We start from the raw sequence: 21,824 nt of genomic DNA on the forward strand, positions 1-21,824 counted from the left end.
TGGATAAAATGGGTCAACACACCCAACACACACATATACACACACATATATGGGGCATTCTACCGAATTAGTACAAAGTGCGGTCCCACAACAAGTAAAACGATTTAACAAAACAATTAAGTATTCAGACATAGATATTTACTAAGAATATGTTATGGTCTATTTAAACATAAGGCATTCAATTAGATAGTGATAAGCTTAATATACAAAAACATCATTTATAGGGTACTTTCTATTGGGAAGTAGCTGTCCCCAACCCTGACATCTAAATTTCAATTTCTTTAAATAACACTTAAAACATTTTTTTAAATTTTGTTCAATGGTGTATTTAGAAGATCTTTATGATTACATTCAAACAGAAGTTGGAATATTTAGATTTATTGTGGGTATCATTTTTTTAATAAAAAAACTATAGACCTACTCAAAAAATCATGTCCCCAGTTTTCATGTCACTACCGAAACACAAGGGGTTTTAGTCCAATGGCTGAGCCTGGTTTTTAGCAACAGCCCTGCATTTTTGACAAGGCAGTGACACTGCATCCCTGTCCCTCATGGCTGAATGGCAAGTAGCTATATCCCATACTTTTGATATAAATCTGTTCCAAAATCTGAAAATTGGCATGTAACCTTAAGAATTGTCACTACCGAACACATATTATCTTCAATTAAGTAAACTTTTTCAGGGTTTTATGCAAAGTATTAGGTTTTTATGTGTGTAAACCTCTTCAAAGACGTTTATGCTAGCCATGCACTTGCTAGCACTCTTTAGTTATGCTCAATTCTAGCTAGAATCGTCACTACCGAAACATATGGTTAAGTTTCGGTAATTTACATGATCGTTTCGGTGGTGACGAAATTGAATAGTAAGCAGGTAAATCCCATAGTTTTGAAATAAATGTGTTTTAAAGTTTGAAAATCAGTGTGTTACTTTAAAGGTCTCTTATTATACTATTGTTAGGCATATATTATAGGTCTCAGATATATAAAAAACATGTCTGAAGTGTTTTGCTCAAAATACCAAACAGATCACCAATTCTAGCCTCATTCCCCTCTATTTCAGCCTGTTACTAAAGTGCTGATTCTGGGTCAGTAGCTTTACACATTCACACTTCAACATAAGGCATGTTATGAGTTAAGATTAAGCAATAAGGTTGAGGGAATATGATACAACCTTGAGAACAAAATACTGTGGTCACTACCGAAACACTGGAGGTTTTGTAAAAAATTAAGTATAGCCTATTGACTTATCAACTAAAATGATATGATACTGATTGGTTTAATGTATGTTCAATTTCAACAATCATCAACTCTGGAATCAATATGATCAGTATTATGCATTTTACAAAGAAAGTTTGCATTATGATTTTTATGAATTGTATAAATTGAACTTTGAAATTTGATTACAAATTAAATTGCATTGATTTAATTGTGAAAACCCTCAAGAAATATTTGTTAAAATACTATTTAGAGAAGGGAAGGTAAAACAATCTTCACAGGTTAATATAATACTTTTTTACTACAGTGTATTTACTATGTTTCGGTAGTGACCATTTTTGGTAGAGGAAGAACATTCCAATACAGTCTGAAAATACGATATACAAATGTACGGTTCTTTTACAAGATATGTGTAATTTAGATATGATACAAAATATATATGGACAAAGTTTTGGGGAAAAAAACATACAAAATGTCAAAACATTTCCAACCTGACTTTGGTCCAATTCGGTAATGGAATCTTTGAAAGTGTGTTAGTTATTAAGTTCATCTAGGTTTGCAACTAATGATCATTTTCTTTATCAGTTTGATCAAGGTTTTCTCGATTAATCATCTGGTTCAGAAAATGTCATAAATTAGGGGGGAAAAAAACGATCACAATTTCACAGAGCCATAGCTAAATTGTTTTAAGTTTGTGAGAGAAAAAACCTCCATCAAGGAAGAATTTAAGAGCTGGTTGCTCCCGAAAAGCTCTGGAGGAAGCCTGTTTTTAAAGACTTTGGTTAAATCTTATTATAGCTATTGTTTACAAGGTAAACTTGTACCTCAGGTTCAATTATATTTAATTTGTGATATGGAGAAATGCATACAATTATCATATTGGAAAAGTTGCAACCAGATAATTTTATTTTAATAATAATACATTATTACAATGATCAATATTTTAAAAGAAACATTGGAGATCATTTTTTTGTCAATTGAATAATTAACTTAATGTTGCATTTGTAAGGTTATGGCATGTAAGGTTATACAGTGTGTATACTTTACAAATGCTAATCTGTGATTCAAATCATGGTCATTTACATTTGAAGGATCATAAAATGAGATCATTGATTGAAGACTGATTAGACTGATAACTCAACAGTATGCAAGTCCTGTCAAACATGCAAATCGACAATCAAAGTCAAATAAGACTTAATGACACATTTTCAAAAGAAAAAAAAACATTTATTACATTCTTAAAACCACATATGTATCCCATTGGACAACAATATATATCAAGCTGAGTAACTCAGTTACTTTTGGACTAGTAATATACCTCTTGTACATGTTGTCATACAGGCAAAGAAAAGGGAGACAAACGACTATTTTTTGTTTGTGACTTTCTCCAAAACAATTGATCACAGACTTTGCAAGACGAAAAATGGAGACAGATAAAAACGGTGAATAAAAGACTGTCAAATAACTGAAAATCACAGCAAAAAAGACAATTAAACCCTAATAATCAATTAATCTTAAAGTTACATATTTATTTGCAGGGTTCTTGTTTACTCCTATGTTTTGTAAATTTGATTTCACAATATTAGGATAAAAGGGAAAGGCTTTGACACTTTGTGAGCAACATTCACAAAAATAGAATTTACGTCCACAGTGATTAGGGTTAAGGGTCTCATCTTAGGTGCAAAGGTGTCAGGATATCAAGGCTAAAAGACAACACTGGTAATAAAGCGACAGCTAGAGACCACAGCTAGCAACCTGAGCGGCAGGTCCTCAGACTCTGCTCAAGAATTTCACATCACCCCGAGTAAGACATCATCATCATCATCATCCATAACAACTTTCAGAGAGCGTGTTATTTATGTACGTGAAAAATGGAAACACTTGGGGGACCATATATGACCGATACGATAAAACAGATTGGCTAAAAATAATGAAATCTTCAAGGGGGCAGCTGTTAGCTCTGTCGGGCCTTAGATTAGTGTCCAGTGAGGAAGAGGAAAAGTGTAAGTGCTTGGTGTTTGGACAAGTGTTGGGATAGGGACAAAGTGAGAGGGACAGCAAATGTACAAAATACTAGTTGCTCCAACCAGCAAGGATGGTTTATGATACATTTTATGGATGAGTGAAAGACAATTATACTACACCGACTGTACTAACTGCTGGTTAGAAACAGCTGAGCAGACCCTGTGTATCCCATTTTATTATACAGTTCGTAAAGTCATCCTTTGTCTTGTCCTTAGGGTCCTTGTTTGTCCTGTTGTCTCTTCAGGCAGGGCAGAAAGACAAAGGCAATGATTTTCTTCACCTTTGTTTGCCCCCCCCTGCTGTGTTGCATTTGCCACAAATGTCCACCCCGTTGCTTGCGTGATGACCGCGACTAACCCAGCTGGATTTCAGCGTCAGGGCAAGAGGGGATTGTTGCTATGGAAACCTGAGATCACTGTCAGGAACATAAGAAGTCCGGAAAACGATTTGAGTCCGTATATCGGCTTTCCTGAAATATCCATTTTCTCTCTTCTTCGTCTTACTAAGCATCTTTCTCTCTAAACTGAACTCACACATTCCAACTCTCTCAATATACTTATATAGTCATCTATTTACATCTCATTTAAAATATTTGTTATAAATGTGTATATAAATTAAAGATAATTTCATCTTTTCCTGTCTCTAAGTGGCATTTACAAGGAAAGGGGTGAGTGGGATTGAGGTTTCTCATTGCATTACATGAGCCTACAAAAAGGCAGCACCAAATGCTGTCTACATGCGTGTGTGAAGCTGATGATTAAAAGAGATCAGCCTGAGCCGTGAATCATATCTGTGTGTTTCTTTTTATATCAGACAAAAAGAGTCATGATCTTGGTCCCTAAGTGATGGTCAGTACAAGGATATTGTCTGTAAGAATACGCAGGCACACCATATTGACTGAGAGATGTAATATTAGTGAGACCTATGGATCAACACGACTCATACCTTGTGTAAAACCCTGCATTAAAGTGGCAGGGTTGTACATTCACTGTTGTTGGGTTCTTACTCTGTGCACTGGTGCTTATTGATGAGGTACATTCATAAAAGGTTAGGTGATCCACAGTGGATCTGATGTTAAATAAGTGTCTGAGAGCTTGGAGCTGTATCATGCTTTATGGGCTTTTATTATTACGATGCCCATCCGCTTGTTGTTAATGCTACAATATGCAGAGACCATAAGCATGTGTGGTCTGTAGTGTAAGGTGCTTTGCCTGCTGGGAAAGTGGAGGACTACTTTGGGATCATGGGAGACGGAGTATTTAGTCCTGGATTGTCTCTAAACTGCTGGTTGCTGAGCTTTCTTTATCCTTCTCTGTCCCTCCTTTTTTCGTTTCCCTACCTCTTAATACACTCTCTACATCTCTCCTGTTTTTTCTGTCTAGCTGTTGGTGGAGTCAGGCAGAGTCATATCGCTGCCAAACACTTCCCGGTACAGTGGTGGAAAACTGAAGGCGGTCTCCGGGTGGAGCAAGCGGAAAAATTCCAGTTTATCCGCATGGAGGTTACAGATTGACTTCATTATGGGCAGCTTGGACACCATCTGTGGGGACAGAAGATATACAAAGGTAAGTTCATGTACGTGTGTCTTCATGTGCATACATTTGTATGTGTTTGAGAATAATTGAAACTGCTTGTCTTTACCTTGTCCAGTTTCTCCTCAAAAGCCCCACTCTTGTGTAGACTGTGCTGCAGAGCCAGGTAGACCTTCTCCTGGAGTTTCTGAACCTTTTGGCCTTCTGTTAGCCAGGGTCGACCTACAGAAAAGAAAATAGGCATCCATTAACATACAGTTATGTTCTCCTTTAGTAGCCTTAATCCACATTGTCAGACAATCTGTGTTCTGTGTAAGCACAATATGACAACTCAATCAAATGGAAATTCAGTAAAATTGTAAATATTCCTACACAATTCCCCAAACATGTAAAACACTTGATTTAGTTTGATAATAAGTTACATTAGCCCTATCTTCACACTACACATTGCTGCTTACATAAATGTATCTATGATGATTTTCCAATAATATAACTTATAGAAAGAAAAATAATATTTACCAGGAGATAGCAGCACGGCAGCACTGAACAAAGCCATCTCTTCGTCAGACAGCTGTAGACGACAGAGTCCTTTTCCCAGGTCAAACACTGCGCTGACCAGGTCATCACAACCTGCATAGACAGGAAATAAATACATTAATTGTCAGCATTAAAAACTCCTGTTTAATTGAAGTAACTGATCTTGGACCTTAGAGATACCTTGGATGATTAAGGCTTACAGGTTTGCTATATATGGTAATATAGCCTTATTGGCTTGGAAGGGTAACTATGGCTCTTCCATGGTGGGAAAGTTATATAACGAAATTCCGATCCGATTGTTTTCACCAGCTCACAGAGAATCTGACATTAACTATCTTTTAAAATTACACAATTTGTTTTTTTCCCACTAGTCTGCATTGTTAAACAGATCTGGTGGTACTAAATAGTCAAGACAGAAATAGGAAACCAACATCAAGCTGGAGGCTTTCCATTACATCTCTTCAAAGCCAGATCTGGCTGGTGACAGGACAGTACTGTCTTATAAGGTAATCAAGAACAATTACCAAAGTTAAGTCATTTAAGATAATTGAATGGTGATTACTGCACAGTGTGTCTGAAAAAGACTTTCACTTACATAAAGAGCCAGACAGATACAAGGCTTTCCTCTGTCACCCTGTCAATTATGTGAATGCATCTGATCCTCACCAAGTGCTTTGAAGAACTGAGCCGGGGCTAACTTTCCGTTGAAGAAAATGGAGCTGTTGTTTACGTTGAAAGCTCGGCACATACGTATCAGCAGGACCTCAAGACAGCCTGAAAGGTTAGACACAGGAGGAGACAGAGAGAGAGGGAGAAAGAATAGGAAGGGGGGGACGGAGGGACAGGAAGGGGCCAAAATGCTCCAACATGCACGAAACACAACAAAATTATAATAATAATCCAGATTAGTGCACATTTATGAACAGATAAACAAATCAACAGGATACCATGGATATCCACATTTATTTTTTTAAATTCAAAATATTTAAATATATGTATTTCATGTTACAGATACATATGTGTTGATCAGATTAAGAAAGACAATGTCATGTCATGAATGAATGTTTTTTTCCCAGTTTTTAACAGGGTATGTGTAATTTATTACAATAAAGAAATGGATGGCAAAAAAGGCAAAGGTAGAGGGTTGGAGAAAAAAAACAGGAAGGAAATCAAGTTAGCAAGTTTCAGACACGGTTTACTTTTCAACAATTAACTATGTAAATAAAGTATTTGAGATGTGACCCATGTTAGATTGTGCACTGACCTGCTTTCAGTAATATTATCTGATCATTCTGGCACAAGTCCATGAAGCCAGCAATGCGTTTGGCAAACTCCACTACATACTGGATGGCATTGGTGATGTGGTGGGAACACTGCTGCCACATCCACTCCGCTGACTGGAAAAAGTGACACAAAAAAGAGTGTTACTAGTCCATTGGAAACACTGCAGTGTTCAACATCAGATCAGGTTAAAAATAATGCCTGTGTTTATGTGTGAGTATGTGTGAGACTTTAAAAATATCAGCACAGTGAGCTAAATTAAGTCAGTTTAAAAGTGCATATTTAGATCTGATATAATATCTTAACACTGATACACTAATCCAAAGCAAAACACTCTACATCTCTCCTGTAGTCCAGAGCAACAGAAGACTTTACACACACAGGGTTAAAAGCGTGAATCACATACCTTGTTTTGGAAAGCACGTGTTTCCTCAGGCGCGTATTGTACCCAGGTGAATCTCTTCATGTCTTCAGCGCTGTGCTGACACGTCTCCAAGTGGGACTTAACAATACTCTGAGTGATGCGCTCTGTCAAAACACAAAAGAACATACACAGATAAACAACAGTGTTTCCTCACTCAGGTTGTTTGTGATGGCAGCAGGTTTTATATGTAAGAGTGGTGTTATTTGCACAACCACAGATCATGGAAACCTGATGCTTTGCACCGTTCTGCTCTCACTTCTGGCACCGATGCCCGGACAAGATAAAGGGTTAAGGCTCATCGACTCATTTTACATCCGCAGCTGTTTGGCTCTCTTCCACCTCCTGCACTTATAAAACCCACCCGTCACAATATTTACTCATTGCTTCGTTGAGAGGTCCCAAGAGCTCTATTAAAGCCTCCATGCAATGGTTTGGTGATGCCAACAACCATAAAGATGTCAAATAAAAGTATATATTCTTCCTCAAGGCCTCCTAAAAATGCTGAGCTTTTCTTACCACCACACCATCATCCCTTCATCTGTCCCTGTTTCGAGCTGATACAGATCTTACTTTCTGTTTTGCTGCACTATCCATCTGTAGTGTATTATTCTGGTTCTACCTGCTTATAACAGGGTTCTTACGGTCATTAAAAACCTGGAAAAGTTATGGAAATTCAAAATGCTAATTCCAGGCCCTGGAAAAGTTATGGAAAACAATATTTTTCCCAAAGTTTTGGAAAAGTCATGGAAATGTAACTAAAGTTGCATCAAATATAATTTATATTTGATCTAATCGCCGAAATAGTAATACTATAATGATAATAAATACTGTATCGTATAGTAATGAAACGTAAAATGGCAGGTATTTTGCTGGTGAGAGATTTTAGTTGCTTTAGCCTGTAGAAGCTAGTAAGCCTATTGGATTTGTTTTAGATAGGCACAACATGTTTCATAATGCAGACCTTATTTTCCTGTTCCATGTTAAAATAAAGCATTTTCAGTGGTACCGCTGAGAAAGAGTAATTTCTTTGGTCATGGAAAAGTAGGTAAAGGTCATGGAGAAGTCATTGAAAATCATTGGTGAAAATGTGTATGAACCCTGTTATAAGATATGTCCTAAAAACCTAATCTTTGTGGGGGTTTTCTTTACAATTGTTTTGTTTTAAATTACATGTGCCCGCATCATAATTTACTGTACATTTGAAAATAGAAACATATAATGGCCTGGCAGTACAACAGTTACTATATTTGTATAGAATTACAGTGCAACATGTTCATATCAATCCTTCTTTAAACATTGTTCTTTGTTCAGTGAGCGATTTAATGTGAAACAGACAGTTTCACATTTTCATTAAAAGCAAAGAGCAAGAAAATACATAAAACTAAAATGGGACAAAACATAAAAAGTTGAACCTCACAGATAATTGCCTCTCTTGCCTCTTGCCTTGTCTCTCATAATATCAATTATTTATTAAAGACCTAGTTTCTCTTTATTTAAGTACATAGAGTTTTAGTTATTGTCATAAACTCTGAGACTCTGTGTTTGCACAAAGCGATTAAAATAAAGAGGAAATAGTTGTCCTTTATCATGTCAGTACTTACCGAGTTCTGTTATTGAGCAGTCATTAGGCAGATGGTCCAGCAGTGCATGTGTGTGAGGATGCAGAATCTGGATCCCGTTGCTGTCGGCCCCGTCCAGCATAGTCTGCTGCGGGGAATTCTGATTGGACAAGGATGGGGAGGAGGAAGAGGAAGATGAGGCAGAGGTGTTCCCCGCACTGGCTCCACCGCCGATCAGTTCCATGCTGCAGTAGTCGCTGGCCTCCTCGGGGGTCAGCGGCAGGTCGAACAGGTCCGGCAGCGTGGCGATGTCGTCCAGGTCGCTGAGGGTGGAGCTGGAGCCCCCGCTGCTGTAGGACCGGCTCAGACTCTCCTTGCCCCCCTCCCTGCCACAGACACCGTCCTCTTTGTGTAAGGACAGAGCTGTAGCACCACCGCCTGCAGAGCCCAAAGCCTCCTGGGCCTTCTGGTGTTTCTGCACCTCAGCGTAGAGACTGTCACGCTGCTTCTTGGACATACGACCAAACTTGACAGCTAAAGAGATAAAATGCGTTTTATTATAGTAGACAAACACAAAAACAAAACAATACTTTTTTTGGCATAGTTTTTGCAACCAAAATACATTTCACCTCTATAGCCGTCAGCTCAATCAAATTAAAACGTTTTATTGTTGTACTTCTGCCACCTAGTGTTTTTTTTCTTAAACCTACAGAACAGGTTAACATGTGGCAAGCCTTGTCAGGATAGTGATTGTGAATTCTCCTCGTATAAGCTTTTCATTAAAAGGACCACATGTACTGGGATTGCCAGAGAAACAAATCTATTAAATGTTGCCAATGTAAGAGAAAGTTTAACAAACCCCATCTGTGGTAAATAAATGAGTTTAAGGCTGAATCACATGGTAAAAGGAGGTGTGTAAAGAGGATGCAGTGTGGTTTTTGTTTTTACCATCTCTGCTCATGCCTAAGGCCAGACACTTCTGCAGGCGGCAGTGCTGGCAGCGGTTACGGTTAGTTCGGTCGATCAGGCAGTTCCTCTGGCGGGAACAAGAGTACATGGCATTGTTCTGCTGGCTGCGACGGAAAAAACCCTAGGACACACAAACACACATGCATACAAACACTTTAAACGACAAGCACATTTTAAATGAATAAACAGGTTTGTTTAATTTATGTTTGGTAGCCAGGTTTACTCTGTGTTTCCTCCTCACCTTGCAGCCTTCGCAGGTGATGACGCCATAGTGGATTCCTGAGGACTTGTCCCCACATATCTTACAGGGGATGACCTCGATCTGAGCTGCAGGACCAACCAAAACATTGAAAGAAGAGGTCAGATTCAGGTACAATTCGAAACTAGAGATAAGAAAATAAGTCAACATCTACTTTGTGAAGTTCAGCGGTAACAGCTATTGCTTATTTGATATTGTTGAGACATACTGGGAACTGTTGCCAAAAGACGGTTCAAATCTAAACACTAACTTAACATTGGGTAACATGATACATTATTTTAGACATAACAATTTTACAGAAGGCCATATTTTACATTGATTTAGCGCCACTTGTTATCAAACATTTTTCGATAGTAAGCACATGCTAAAGCTGCACACTTACTTCCACTTAAACCTGTTTTTAAACTTTTGTTGAAAGTGCTGATGAAAAAGTAAGCCAGCATTATTCCAGGCATGAGTTTTGTTCCTTTATGTTGTGAAATTATCTTTTTTCCCAGAGTTAAACAATGGCCAAAATGTGCTCCTTTGCATCTTCTTTAAACCTTGAAACAGTCACCCATGTAATAATAATAATACATGGGATTTGTATAGCGTTTTTCTTAATGCTCAAAGACGCTTAAACGCTATAACGCTTAAACGCTATAACTCTGAGCACTATTACAAGACAATCTCTTTGCCTCCAGCTGATGCAAATGTAGCGGATTTTAACAATCTATTTTTCTGTGAGTTTTTACAGGCAATGTTAGAAAGGTTTAGACACGTTGAACATTTTCATGTCAGTCTCCTTAGAGTCTGAATACAGTCTGTGGTCCCGTCCCAGGTCAGATAAAAATGGGTGCCGTCTTTTATTTGGAGGCCTTTAACATAATTATCTTATCTCGCTGCCTTCAGAACTTCACCGTATTCAACAATTGTTTGAAAAATGATTAACACACTTGGAAAACAAACAGAGACAAATCCTGTACTTTGCACCAGAGTGTGGTAATCAATGACAAAAAACATTTCTTGCAATAGGTCCAGTGAGTGGCATCAATAAAGTCATGTATGTTTATTACTTTTATTACTGATGCAGACAAACTGTCTCACAACAAGCAGTACAGGAGAAGATAACTTGCCACGAAATGTGTTTGTCTGCACCCTTCATGTGGCCCCAATGAAGGAACAAAGTACACAAACAGATAGGAATCACATGACGCCTGCACACAGGACATACAGTATACACAAAATACTCTTTTTCTTGGCCAAGGAGAAAAACAACACCTGCTTATATCATCAGATAGTTGTTGCTCAGCCCTGCAGAGTACAATCTTTGACCAATTTACAAACATGTATGGAAAAACACTTGAGAAGGAATTGTTGCACCCATATCTGACAACAAAGAACTGACACAGACGGACCCCGACTGTTGCGTCGCCTCGCATCTCTGCGTTTTGGCCATGTGTCGCACTGGAACACACCGCAAAGACTTCAGCCGACGGCCAAGAAGCACGTACGAACTGCGCATGCGTGAGTGTCAATAACTCTCCTTACAAGCAGGCGGCGGTAGTGTGTATTCGTCATTCGAAAGAGACAACAACCGGAAGACAGACTGCGTGATAACCGAGAGAAGAATCAGGTTTTATTTATTTATTTTCTAGTCTATTGCTTTCTTTAGTCTGTTTTTACAGACTGCGTGATATAAACAAACAACAAATAGCGTGTGCGTTCCATTTTCACTCTACAACGAGAAGCTCATGGGGCTTTCCCGAACCTGTGTCGAGAGCTGGAGTTAAATGAAATCTCAGATTTGCCTTCTTAATAGTTTGTTTGGGTCCCTCACTTCCGTTTCGCTTCTCATGCACTGATTCGCTAGCTGAACAGCATCACAGTGATTTCTTTTGCCGACTGCCCGCCGGTTTTCTGCCGACGGTGCGGGACACACCAATCTGAGTAGGGCGTGTCGACGCTCATCGTCGGCCTGACGCCCACCGACACCGATAATTGGCCTGGTGTGTCCGTGCCTTAAAGGAAACCGATCATGCTATATTTAAATGATATATTGTAGGGCCATACCTATATAAGGTATATTTATACGTTTCTGTTTTCGAAATACCAAACAGATCATGCATTTTAGCCATGCCTCATTTCGCTCTATGTGTTGTTTGCTGTCTACGGGTCTGATTTTGTGAGCTGCAGCTGACCACGCCCCCCTGCAGGAGAGGGGAGAGTGCTCTGATCAGCTGCTGGAGAGGGGGAGAAAAAGAGATCTCCGTCCTCCGTGTTATTATAGGCCTATAGAGTCGTTATTCATTTGTTTTAAGGCCCTGACACACCAGGCGGTCACCAGAGAACTCGCCGACACCGACACCGACACCGACACCGACAGTTCCATCGACGAGTTCTCCTGCGTCTTGGCCGTGTGTCGCACTGGAACACACCGCAAAGACTTCAGCCGAGCACGTACGAACTGCGCATGCGTGAGTGGCAATAACTCTCCTTACCAGCAGGCGGCGGTAGTGTGTATTCGTCATTCAAAAGAGGCAACAACCGGAAGACAGAGAAGAAGAACAGACTGATATAATCAAACAAATAGAGTGGCGAAGTCCCTCCCCTTCCGGTTGAGCCCCATGGGACCTTATTTCGGAAAAGTTATGCATTGAAGTCAATGGAGAGAGAAAGATTATCTTTCGATCCCGTTTGAATTGTGCCACGAATTACACATATGATGTTTGTCAATTTAAAAGATAATTTTGCAAGGCAAAAAAAAAAAAAATGTGTCGTAAAACCGTGAAGTAACACATTTGTTTGTGTGAACCGCTCAATGAACTACATCTCTGGTCAACAACAACACACGTCACCAAGATGGCCGTCACTACTGTCTTGTCAACAATACGATTGACTTCCCTCACTATTACCACAATGAAACACGTCCTGAAGAATGTCATACAAAGCTGCCTGCCTGCCTTCCTTTGATTCTCTCTGAACTGCCTGGTCGTTTTAATGTTTAATGTCAACCATTTGTGCAGATAGCATGAAGTAGAGAAGATCGCCGATGCTAACGTTAGCGTTAGCATTTCTCCCCCGGGCTTAAATGGTGTATTATAGAATGATCACACCGGTGACAGTACTATTCAAAGGGTTCACGAAATATGACTACTACTCTTACTGTTTAACATTTTGGGTTACTTAATGTTACTTCATGTTAAGGCTAATAAAAATGACAAGGCTGTAATGCTAACTAACGTGCTAGCTACTAGCTAGGTAGCTAACTTGATCAAGCCACTCCTGGTCCTTTCATCAGACGGGAAGCAAAAGAACGAGCAAGACCCATTGCTGGTATAATAACAACCTGGTACTAAGCACACAGGCATCTTGTTAAAGTTATCTTATCTTAGCCAGCGCCATATAGATAGATTATATCTATATGGCGCTGATCAAAACAATTGTGACATCACTTACGCGACTCTGGGATTTGTAGTCTTTCTAGTTACGTATTTTTCATAGTCTTATATTTCAACAGTTTTACGACAAGTTTTTGACATGGAAATTATTTTTTAAGATTGACAAACATCATATGTGTAATTCATGGCACAATTCAAACGGGATCGAAAGATAAGTTTTCTCTCCCCATTGACTTCAATGCATAATTTTTCCGAAATAAGGTCCCATTACCTGGAAGTAAGTGGGCGTGACTTCGCCACTCTATAGCGTGTGCGTTCCATTTTTACTCTCGTCCATCGAAAACATGTTTTAGAATATAAAAATACATGAATGATGAAATGAGCACATAAAGTGCAGACATACTATAAAATCACAGTTAATAGACCTGCATCTGATGATCGCAGTGTTCTGGCGGGTGTGTAGTTTATTGAGTCAGCAATGTAGTAATGTAATAATGGCCACTTCTTGCTAAATTTACATTTCCATGTGATGCTTTTATCCGAGGCGACTCACAATAGGTAAATGAACAGCAGTAGACAGTATCTCATTTACTTAGACACTGTACTTAAGGACAATGTTGAGGTACTTGAGACTAATCCTGCAACTTTATACTGACAAATAAACCGATGACATGAAAAATCGGACTTGACCAAACAAATCACGGAGCTCTCAGCAGAGGACAGCCGGGGACGCTCCCGCCGATATCAGAGATGTCCCTGCTATGTGTGGGAGGTAAGAGAGGACATTTAAGGGCTATGTTTGATGTCTTTTAAGTATCACCTGCTGTCCTGTGCCTTTTTTAATCGTTTGTTTACGTCCCTCACTTCCGTTTCGCAGCTGATCAGAGTGGTTTCTTGGACCGATAGCTTGTGTCCGTATTTTGGCCGATTCAACACGGCCGAGGGTTCGGGACACACCAAATTGACTTTGGGCGACAAGGAACGCGTTGTCGCCAGACAACCGAAGACGGCCGAATACGGCCGAATACGGCCTAGTGTGTCAGGGCCTTTAAAGCTCAATAAATAACAAAGAAGACCTTTGACCGGCACTTTTCTAATTTTGTCCGGAAGATTTAAACTTTAATGGACATCTTGACCGGCGAAGGAAACTGAAACTGAAACTCTGCCGCACGGTCCCCTCGTTCCTTGGAAGAGGCGGAGAGGTGGGTGCTTGTCATCTGCTGGTGGACTAACCGGAGAAAATTACAGTGCTTGCCTCGACGGGGAGGGATTGCATTGCAGCGGGCGCAAACGCTTGCCTCGGGGAGGGAGAAAGAAAGCCACAGCGGAGAATAAACAGAAGGGTAACCATGGTAACCAAGTCTTCTTCGCTGCTTTTGTGGCAGACTACAGCGCCACTTACAGGCCTGGCATATGTACTACAGCGTCTCCAGCGCTTTCGAAGGGCAATGGCCGTGGCTGTCTCCTCCTGATTGGTGGAGTTAGCCCAATAGCCGTAGCGCCACTGTCCTGACGTCAGTAAAGTGTTCAAATCTGGATCAGTTTTTATCAGATCCGTTGCAGCCCCTTTTTTAGAGATTTGGGTATGGAGGAAAATAGAGAGGGTTGTGTTTTCTGACACTTGGTGAGTTCCCTGGAACACCGGGACACATATTCATGTATAAAAGACGTACAAAAGTGCATTTTGCATGATAGGTCCCCTTTAAGGTACTGGAAAACACAACTTTACACTTTTCCTCGATAATGACACAGTCAGCTGTCTCCTCTCTAAAACTGTTACCGAAAAAACTCCAACTGATCAGGGCAGCTGTGGGCATGCAACGGAAAAATATCTCCCTCCCTTTCTCTCTTTTACTCATGTTCCCCTACCACCTTTCCTTCATCTCAGGATTATATAACTCAAATGCGAGCATTCCTCACAACAGTCATGGAGCAGGCTCACTCGAGCAACACTGATGCCCCGCCCCTCCTCAGTCTCTCTCTTTCCCATTGGCTGAGTGCCGTTCACAGCCAGGTTGGTATTGGCTGAGTCATCTGTCACTACAGCCTGTCAGCCCATGTGGACATTCTGTCCCACTGACACACTTTCCCACTGCAGGGGGAGAGGGAGGAGGGTGGAGAGCACCATCCTGACTCGCCACAGACCAGTTTTAAGGTGGAGCCAAACAATGCTCAGACTTCCTCATAAAACATTTCCCTGAAGGCTTGTAGATTGGATCAGAAAACTGGCCATGTAACATAACAACAAGATATGCCAAGAGGGCTTAGAGAAACCGCACTTACCAGTTTGATTACACACCTCACTCATCACTCAAAATGTTTTGTCATATGGAGTGATTGCTATGCAGATATTAAACCCTGTGCTATTCTATTAATGAGAAAGCATTTGATTTGATGGTAGGAGCTCATATTGTAACCGACAACAATCCAGTCAAAGCAGAAAACATCTGAACTTCAATGTCAGCAATTCAGCCCACTCCCCTCTCGCCAGACTTTGACATTGAGCCTGTGCTTAAACCCAATCTATTTCTGTGCTGTGAGCCAGAATTACAGATACCGCCCCCCCACGTTGTTGCTGCAAACACACATCCATGCTTTCTCACTCCTATTCTCTGACATTCCAGGTATCGAGAGAAAGTCATATATTTATATCCTTTATTTTTCCATTATTGAATGTGATGGTCTGTAACTGCCTGGTTAATGAAAACATACCAGCCCTTTAAACCAATCACCTACATACGTACTACCAAATATTAGCAACGTCATAAAAGACTTGTATCACTGACACAATAGAGAAAAGAAAAGCGATGGCTACAGATAATAACTTTGATTTACTCAATTCAATATTTTATGAAACATTTGAAAATAGTGAAAAATGCCCTTAACCTTAGACCAACTGTCAAAAACCCAACACTATTGTGTTTTTTATACACAGTAAGACTCATATATGCATCAGGAGCTGGAACAAGTGTATTTTATGCATTATTTCTTAAAAAGTTACTTATTTTTGGTCAATTTACCAAACGATAAGTTAATTCATTTCATTTTGACAGAAAACATCACTGTAATGAGATGAACCCAGTGATATTGAACACACTCAAAATATATAACAAATTCAACAGCTATTACATTTACCTTGAATCATTACTGACCGGCGCTGAACAAAAATTATTAGACATCATCTGAAGCTCTCTAAAGAGTCTGCATACCAAAAACATATATCCTAATCCTGAATTTTGCTACCATGATAATATCATGATCGGCTGTCCCGAATACCATTTTTCGGGCTCCGGATATTCGGTAGTAATCAGCAGCGAATATTCGGCCCGCGCGGGGGGGTGCGTAGTAATCGGCAGCGAACCGCTTCAACACGTGTATTTCGGTTTATTCACAGCATTCATTTTGTTATTCTACAGTATTGTTGTTTTATAGTTATTTGTTAATGTAACCCAATTTGTGTTCTTTGAAATTGAAAAGGATATTGCTTTGTGTTTGTTACTTTCGTTGCAGTTGTATATGTCTTAAGTGTAATTTGGCTTGGCTTCCTATTTTGTATGGACATGCTTTTATTTTGAAGGAGAGTTAGCGCTGTTGACAGGAAGTTGTTGTTGCTATGGAAATTAACGGAGAAAAAGTAATATCTACATATAAAGACGGAGAAAGTAAACGATAACGTTTATGGTTAAGTGTTAGCACCCCCCGAAGAGGCACAAGCTCTTACGTTGATATTGGAGTTTTCAATAAATTCTATTTGGCAGCCGCAGTGCTCGAATATCCGAATAATGAAATTGAAACCCGAATAGTACTCCAACGAACGAATATTCGGGTACAGCCCTACATGATAAACAAAGGCTGCACGCAGGGCTTAACATTTTTCACACACTAACACTCCCGAGTCCGAAAATGTTAGCGTGAAATGTAATAAATTGCTGAAAATGAAGCCAGATGCAAACAAAGAATGGTGTTAGAGCAGACTGCACATCCAAGCCTTTTCACAAAGAAAACTTGGAACAGACATTTAACACTTCGGCTACAAATAAATGTGATAAAAGGCTAATTCAGTATTGAAGGGATAGAGAGAGGTACAGACAAATCACTGAGTTTTTGCTTTCGGCTGTTCGCTTCCTGGAATTTCATATGAACCACAAACAACCAATAATCCTCCAGCAGGAGCCCCCTGGCTTGTAGGCCTACTTAGTCAGTATGACAGTGTTTCAATATATTTAAAGGAAAAAAATAACATTGCTGACCCTCCACATGTTCACAAACATCATGTCTCTGTATTTTAAACGTACAATCTGTTTTAACCCAAGTACCGGCAGTTCACTTATTTAGCAAGTCACAATGACATGCAGACTACAACTAAATGCCCGTTGAGCATCAGAGTGATGGAAGGCTCTATGGGAGCTTGTGTTCTTTTAATTATTTCCATTACCTCAGCATAAGAATGACTGACGGCACAAGAAGATACGCTCAGTTGGAGGTGAGGGGCCTGGTGCTTGAGTTCTTCACTCATTAGCAAAGCTGAAGCACTTGTTGTGTCATGCCTCACAGTTGGGTGTAAACTAACAGCGCAGCACAGAGCCGTAACACAAATCCACTGTGGTTGCCCTTGTTGTCTCTTCCATCTTTTGAAATCATGTTTACGGGAATGTTTTTCAGATTATATTGTTTCCAAAATATGTGTTTGCAAAGCCTCAAGGCCTCAGAGAAGAACCTGAGGAGATCAGTATATTCTTAGATAGGGAAACAAGCCCCTGTTTGTTTTCACACCCTGTGCTTGTTTCTATGAAGTGTCTTACTGATTACACTTGACACAGCGTAGCACACAGCCCCATTCTCTAATACGCAGCTCTCACTAAATAATTAGATGTTACTGTCTAAGGATGATCCTACTTGACAAACAAAACGGATGAGACTTCACTCTCAAAATGCTTAAACAACTTGGCTGCTTGGCTGCTGGTGCACTCAAATCAAGGGGCTCTATTTTTAAAAGATGCAAATACCAGAGGAGGCCAGGCTGAGGCACACTAAGGGGGGATTAACAGAGCAAAACATTCCATAGGCCTCTTCTACCCACCGTCAGTGTGTGTGTATCTTATGCTCTTTCACTATGTCTTCATGGAATAAATATTAAGACATGCTGCAGTAGCGCTATCTTGTATCACAGGAGGTGTCAGATATGACAACAGGACATAAATTAAAGCCAAAAGTTGTTGCAATTACTATTTAGACAACTGGTTCTTATACCAAATGTTTGTATGCATGTTCAAACTGGAAAACAAATGCTGACCTGCTTTTCTAGTGAGGAAATGGCAGGTTGGGTGACTAACACACATTTTCAGTGCAGTGAGCTAAGGGTCGTGCTTTGTTTACATTTGGATATCCTGCCAGAATTGGATCCTCCCTTCATGAGAGGCCCCCTCAGCTTCTTCCTCCCTCCCTTAAAACAAAATCCATCTCTGTCCTCCCCTGCCAAAAAAAACTTTTTGCAGCTGTTCTGCACAACAAAAGATTGTAATGTAAGACAAGGAAACCGAACTTTAGTTAACATTGAGAGAAGGATTAGTTTAATTGTAACATACTAGGTCTTTGTTTGCAACTAAAACTGCTGCATGAATGTGTGTTTTGATAAAAACTGTGATATGTTTACAGCAAGATCTGTCTTTCTGGTAGACAACACAAAACAAATAATAATGTCACCCAGGCTATGTAATGCTGAGAAATATTTGCCTTTTTCCCATAAGAAATAGGGCTATTGAAAAAACATAGTTCAATGTTACAAACAATAGGAATCAGATGGCTGTATGTATGTAAACAACTTTTCTCTGCTGCCCTCTACCCAAGTTCATCCTCGGCCTGTGTCATGGAGCCACAAACTGAAGGCCGAGCGTCAGTGCGCGGCTGTGCCCGCACATGGAGCTGCACGCCCGGCGGCACGGCAGTTCCCACAGCCTCCCCCCCTCCCGCCGCTGCCTATGCTGTATAACGTTGGGTGACATAACTAGGTCAGTGGAACAGCCAGATCCTTCTCCCTCTGCGCACTCACACGGTCAGCCATGCTGGCACAGCCATCACATCACAACAACATCACACCACTACTCCAACACTGCTCACATGCATGTTGTAAAGTCCAAGCTACAAGGGGAAAGTTAGCAGGAATCCTCACCATTTTTTCATTTTTAAAAAACATATTTAAATGTAAAAATAATGACTAAATAAGACGTTTGATTGATAGTAAATACCAGTACATGACTTAATACATTAATGTGAATGTTTGCATAATTTCACAAGATTTTCAATTAATTTGAAACCTGATAAACTCGAATAACGTCTCTATTACATAATTGCAACAATCTTCTCTCATACCCCTCCCTCTCCTTATTGCATAACTCCTAACATGTATGTCCAAGCAACATTTACAGAAGGTAGCCCAGATGAGACTCACATTTCCTCAAAAACAGACACATTTGGCACCGCCATGATGCATAAAATAAACAATTACGCATGTGTGCAATTAAAGTATTGGCCTGCTTTCACCACAAACAGACCTAAGAGATGATGCAAACTGAAATCATCTGCTTGAGACATTTCTCCTGATTGAACAATATGCCTCCTGCTGTTTATCATTGCATGCTGAACTTCAGCGTGGAGCATGCAGCCTGGGGCTCTGTGCAGCCATAATCCAGTCATGAGGGATTAATGCGCAATGGGAGAAAAACAAGCGCACTCAAATCCCCGTTAGCACACATGTGGCCGTTCAAGACCCACAAACCCCCCACTGTGATCTTCACCAAGTTCAACTGGACAGATTTAATGCGAAAAACTATCAATTTACCTCTCATTTTGATGTTTTTCTTTCTCTTGGCAGAACGGTGTAAAAACCCAGCGACACGGTCGAGCAGATTAAGCCGCTGGAGCCAGAGTGAACTGGCTTCGTAAATTAATTTCGCCCCGGCTGCAGACAGCCTTCGTAAAGCACGACCAAAAAAATACTGGGAAAAAAACTACCCGAAACTCCTCTCCCCTATCGCTCGGTCAAGTCCGAGCGAAATAAAAGAGTGCAGAAAGTCGCTACGGATTGCATCGTAACCTCTCGGTGCATCGGCGTAGATATTTAGCAAAACTTTTCTGACATAATAGTCCCACGGTCACAGTGGACGACCGGTGATCGGACCCCCCCCTCTGTGCTCTGATTCTCCGCCTGCTTTCCTCTCAGTCTATCCTGCTAACCTACTTTCTCATCTCCAAGCGTGGTGGACTCTCCCATGATCTCACCGCCGACAGATCCTCTCGCAGCTCTCGCGGGATCGCGCCGTCGGGGGCGAGTTTAAAGTGGCTAAGCAAATGATTGACTAGTGCTCTGTTGTCATGAGAAAATAATTATGATCCCTACCAGGAATGTAATTAAACCTGCAATCAGTTCTGCTTTAAGAGACATGCATACTGTATGTGCTCTCATCTCACTCACACCTGACTTAGATGTGGCAAATAAACCTTTGTAATGTTAGCAAATTAGATAGAAGAAGCTATAGGAAACTTGCTCTTTGTTTACCAGAAAGCTTACACCTTGTAGATTTTATTCATTGCACTCATTCCCAACCTGAGGGAAGATACCTGGAGGTTGGTGGAGTATGCAGTTAAAAAAACGTATAAGCTAAAAGAAAGCAGTTCTAAGTAGTATCAGGGAGAAAAACAAAACTACACAAACATAATCTCCAACTATTACTTATACATAAGTAATTATTCAGGCAAAAGGTCAGAACATGATATTATCAGCCTCTCAAATATGGAGATTTCCTGCTTTTCTTGGTTATGTTTAAACTAAATATCTTTGGATAATGGAATGACAATACAAAACATTTGAAAACATGACCTGGAGAAACTGGAATGGATATTTATTTTTCCTATTATCTGACATTTCAGAGACCAGTCTTTATCTAGAATATAATAAGCAGACACGTTGATAATGGAAGTAATCGTTATTAAAATATCTATTTTCCCCAATAAACGAGAACACACATACATTTTCTTCGGTGACAACATAAATACTGTGTAGAGTTGCTGCAGCGTCTCAGAGATTCATTTCCTGGACCTGTAAAATATTCATAGAGCCATTGTACTCAAATGAGCTTTGGTCCTGTGTCTAGTGTTATGAAAATATGCCTTGCTGCTCTCCCAATGATTGCTCACCACCGTTAAATTTAGTTTATACCCAGTGACAGTGCACAGTTGTATCCATTGTAGTCTGGTTCCTGTTGGTACATTCACATTTATGCACTACACTTGCAGGAACATATCACAGGAATAGAGCTACTTATTTCTATCTCAGTATTATGTCATCCACAAATACCAAATGTGTTATTTTTGCTTGTACATTTTTCTTGAACATTTTAATGGGTGAGACATTACAGACAGTGTGTGATAGTGGGGGCTGATGAAGAGGTGGATGGTTACTCAGGTGTGGGGGGTAGCTGTAGGGGCGGCTTTGTGATGCAATACTCTGATAGCGGTGTTCTGAAACAGCATCAAGGCAGAGATTACTCAATCTAGGTTAGTGGAGCAGTCGGGCACCTTCAGCCAATCGCTTTTATTTATACACTTCATCAGATTGATTTTTTTATTCATGCATACGTGTTCAAA

General features: G+C 40.1%; 1 protein-coding gene across 1 annotated transcript; it reads right to left on the reverse strand.

The window, feature by feature from the left end:
* Positions 1–2,420: 2,420 nt before the first annotated feature.
* Positions 2,421–20,441, reverse strand: LOC117488668 (nuclear receptor ROR-beta-like). Its single transcript, XM_034137691.1, has 10 exons — positions 20,020–20,441; positions 9,784–9,869; positions 9,522–9,663; positions 8,616–9,107; positions 6,997–7,118; positions 6,574–6,706; positions 5,976–6,083; positions 5,292–5,402; positions 4,882–4,994; positions 2,421–4,780 (listed from the first exon to the last, which is right to left on the reverse strand). The coding sequence occupies exons 1-10, from the start codon at positions 20,024–20,026 to the stop codon at positions 4,619–4,621; spliced, it is 1,476 nt and encodes a 491-aa protein (XP_033993582.1). The 5' UTR covers positions 20,027–20,441; the 3' UTR covers positions 2,421–4,618.
* Positions 20,442–21,824: the final 1,383 nt, after the last annotated feature.

Source organism: Trematomus bernacchii, unplaced genomic scaffold (genome assembly GCF_902827165.1).
Source record: "Trematomus bernacchii unplaced genomic scaffold, fTreBer1.1, whole genome shotgun sequence".
Classification (NCBI taxonomy): domain Eukaryota; kingdom Metazoa; phylum Chordata; class Actinopteri; order Perciformes; family Nototheniidae; genus Trematomus; species Trematomus bernacchii.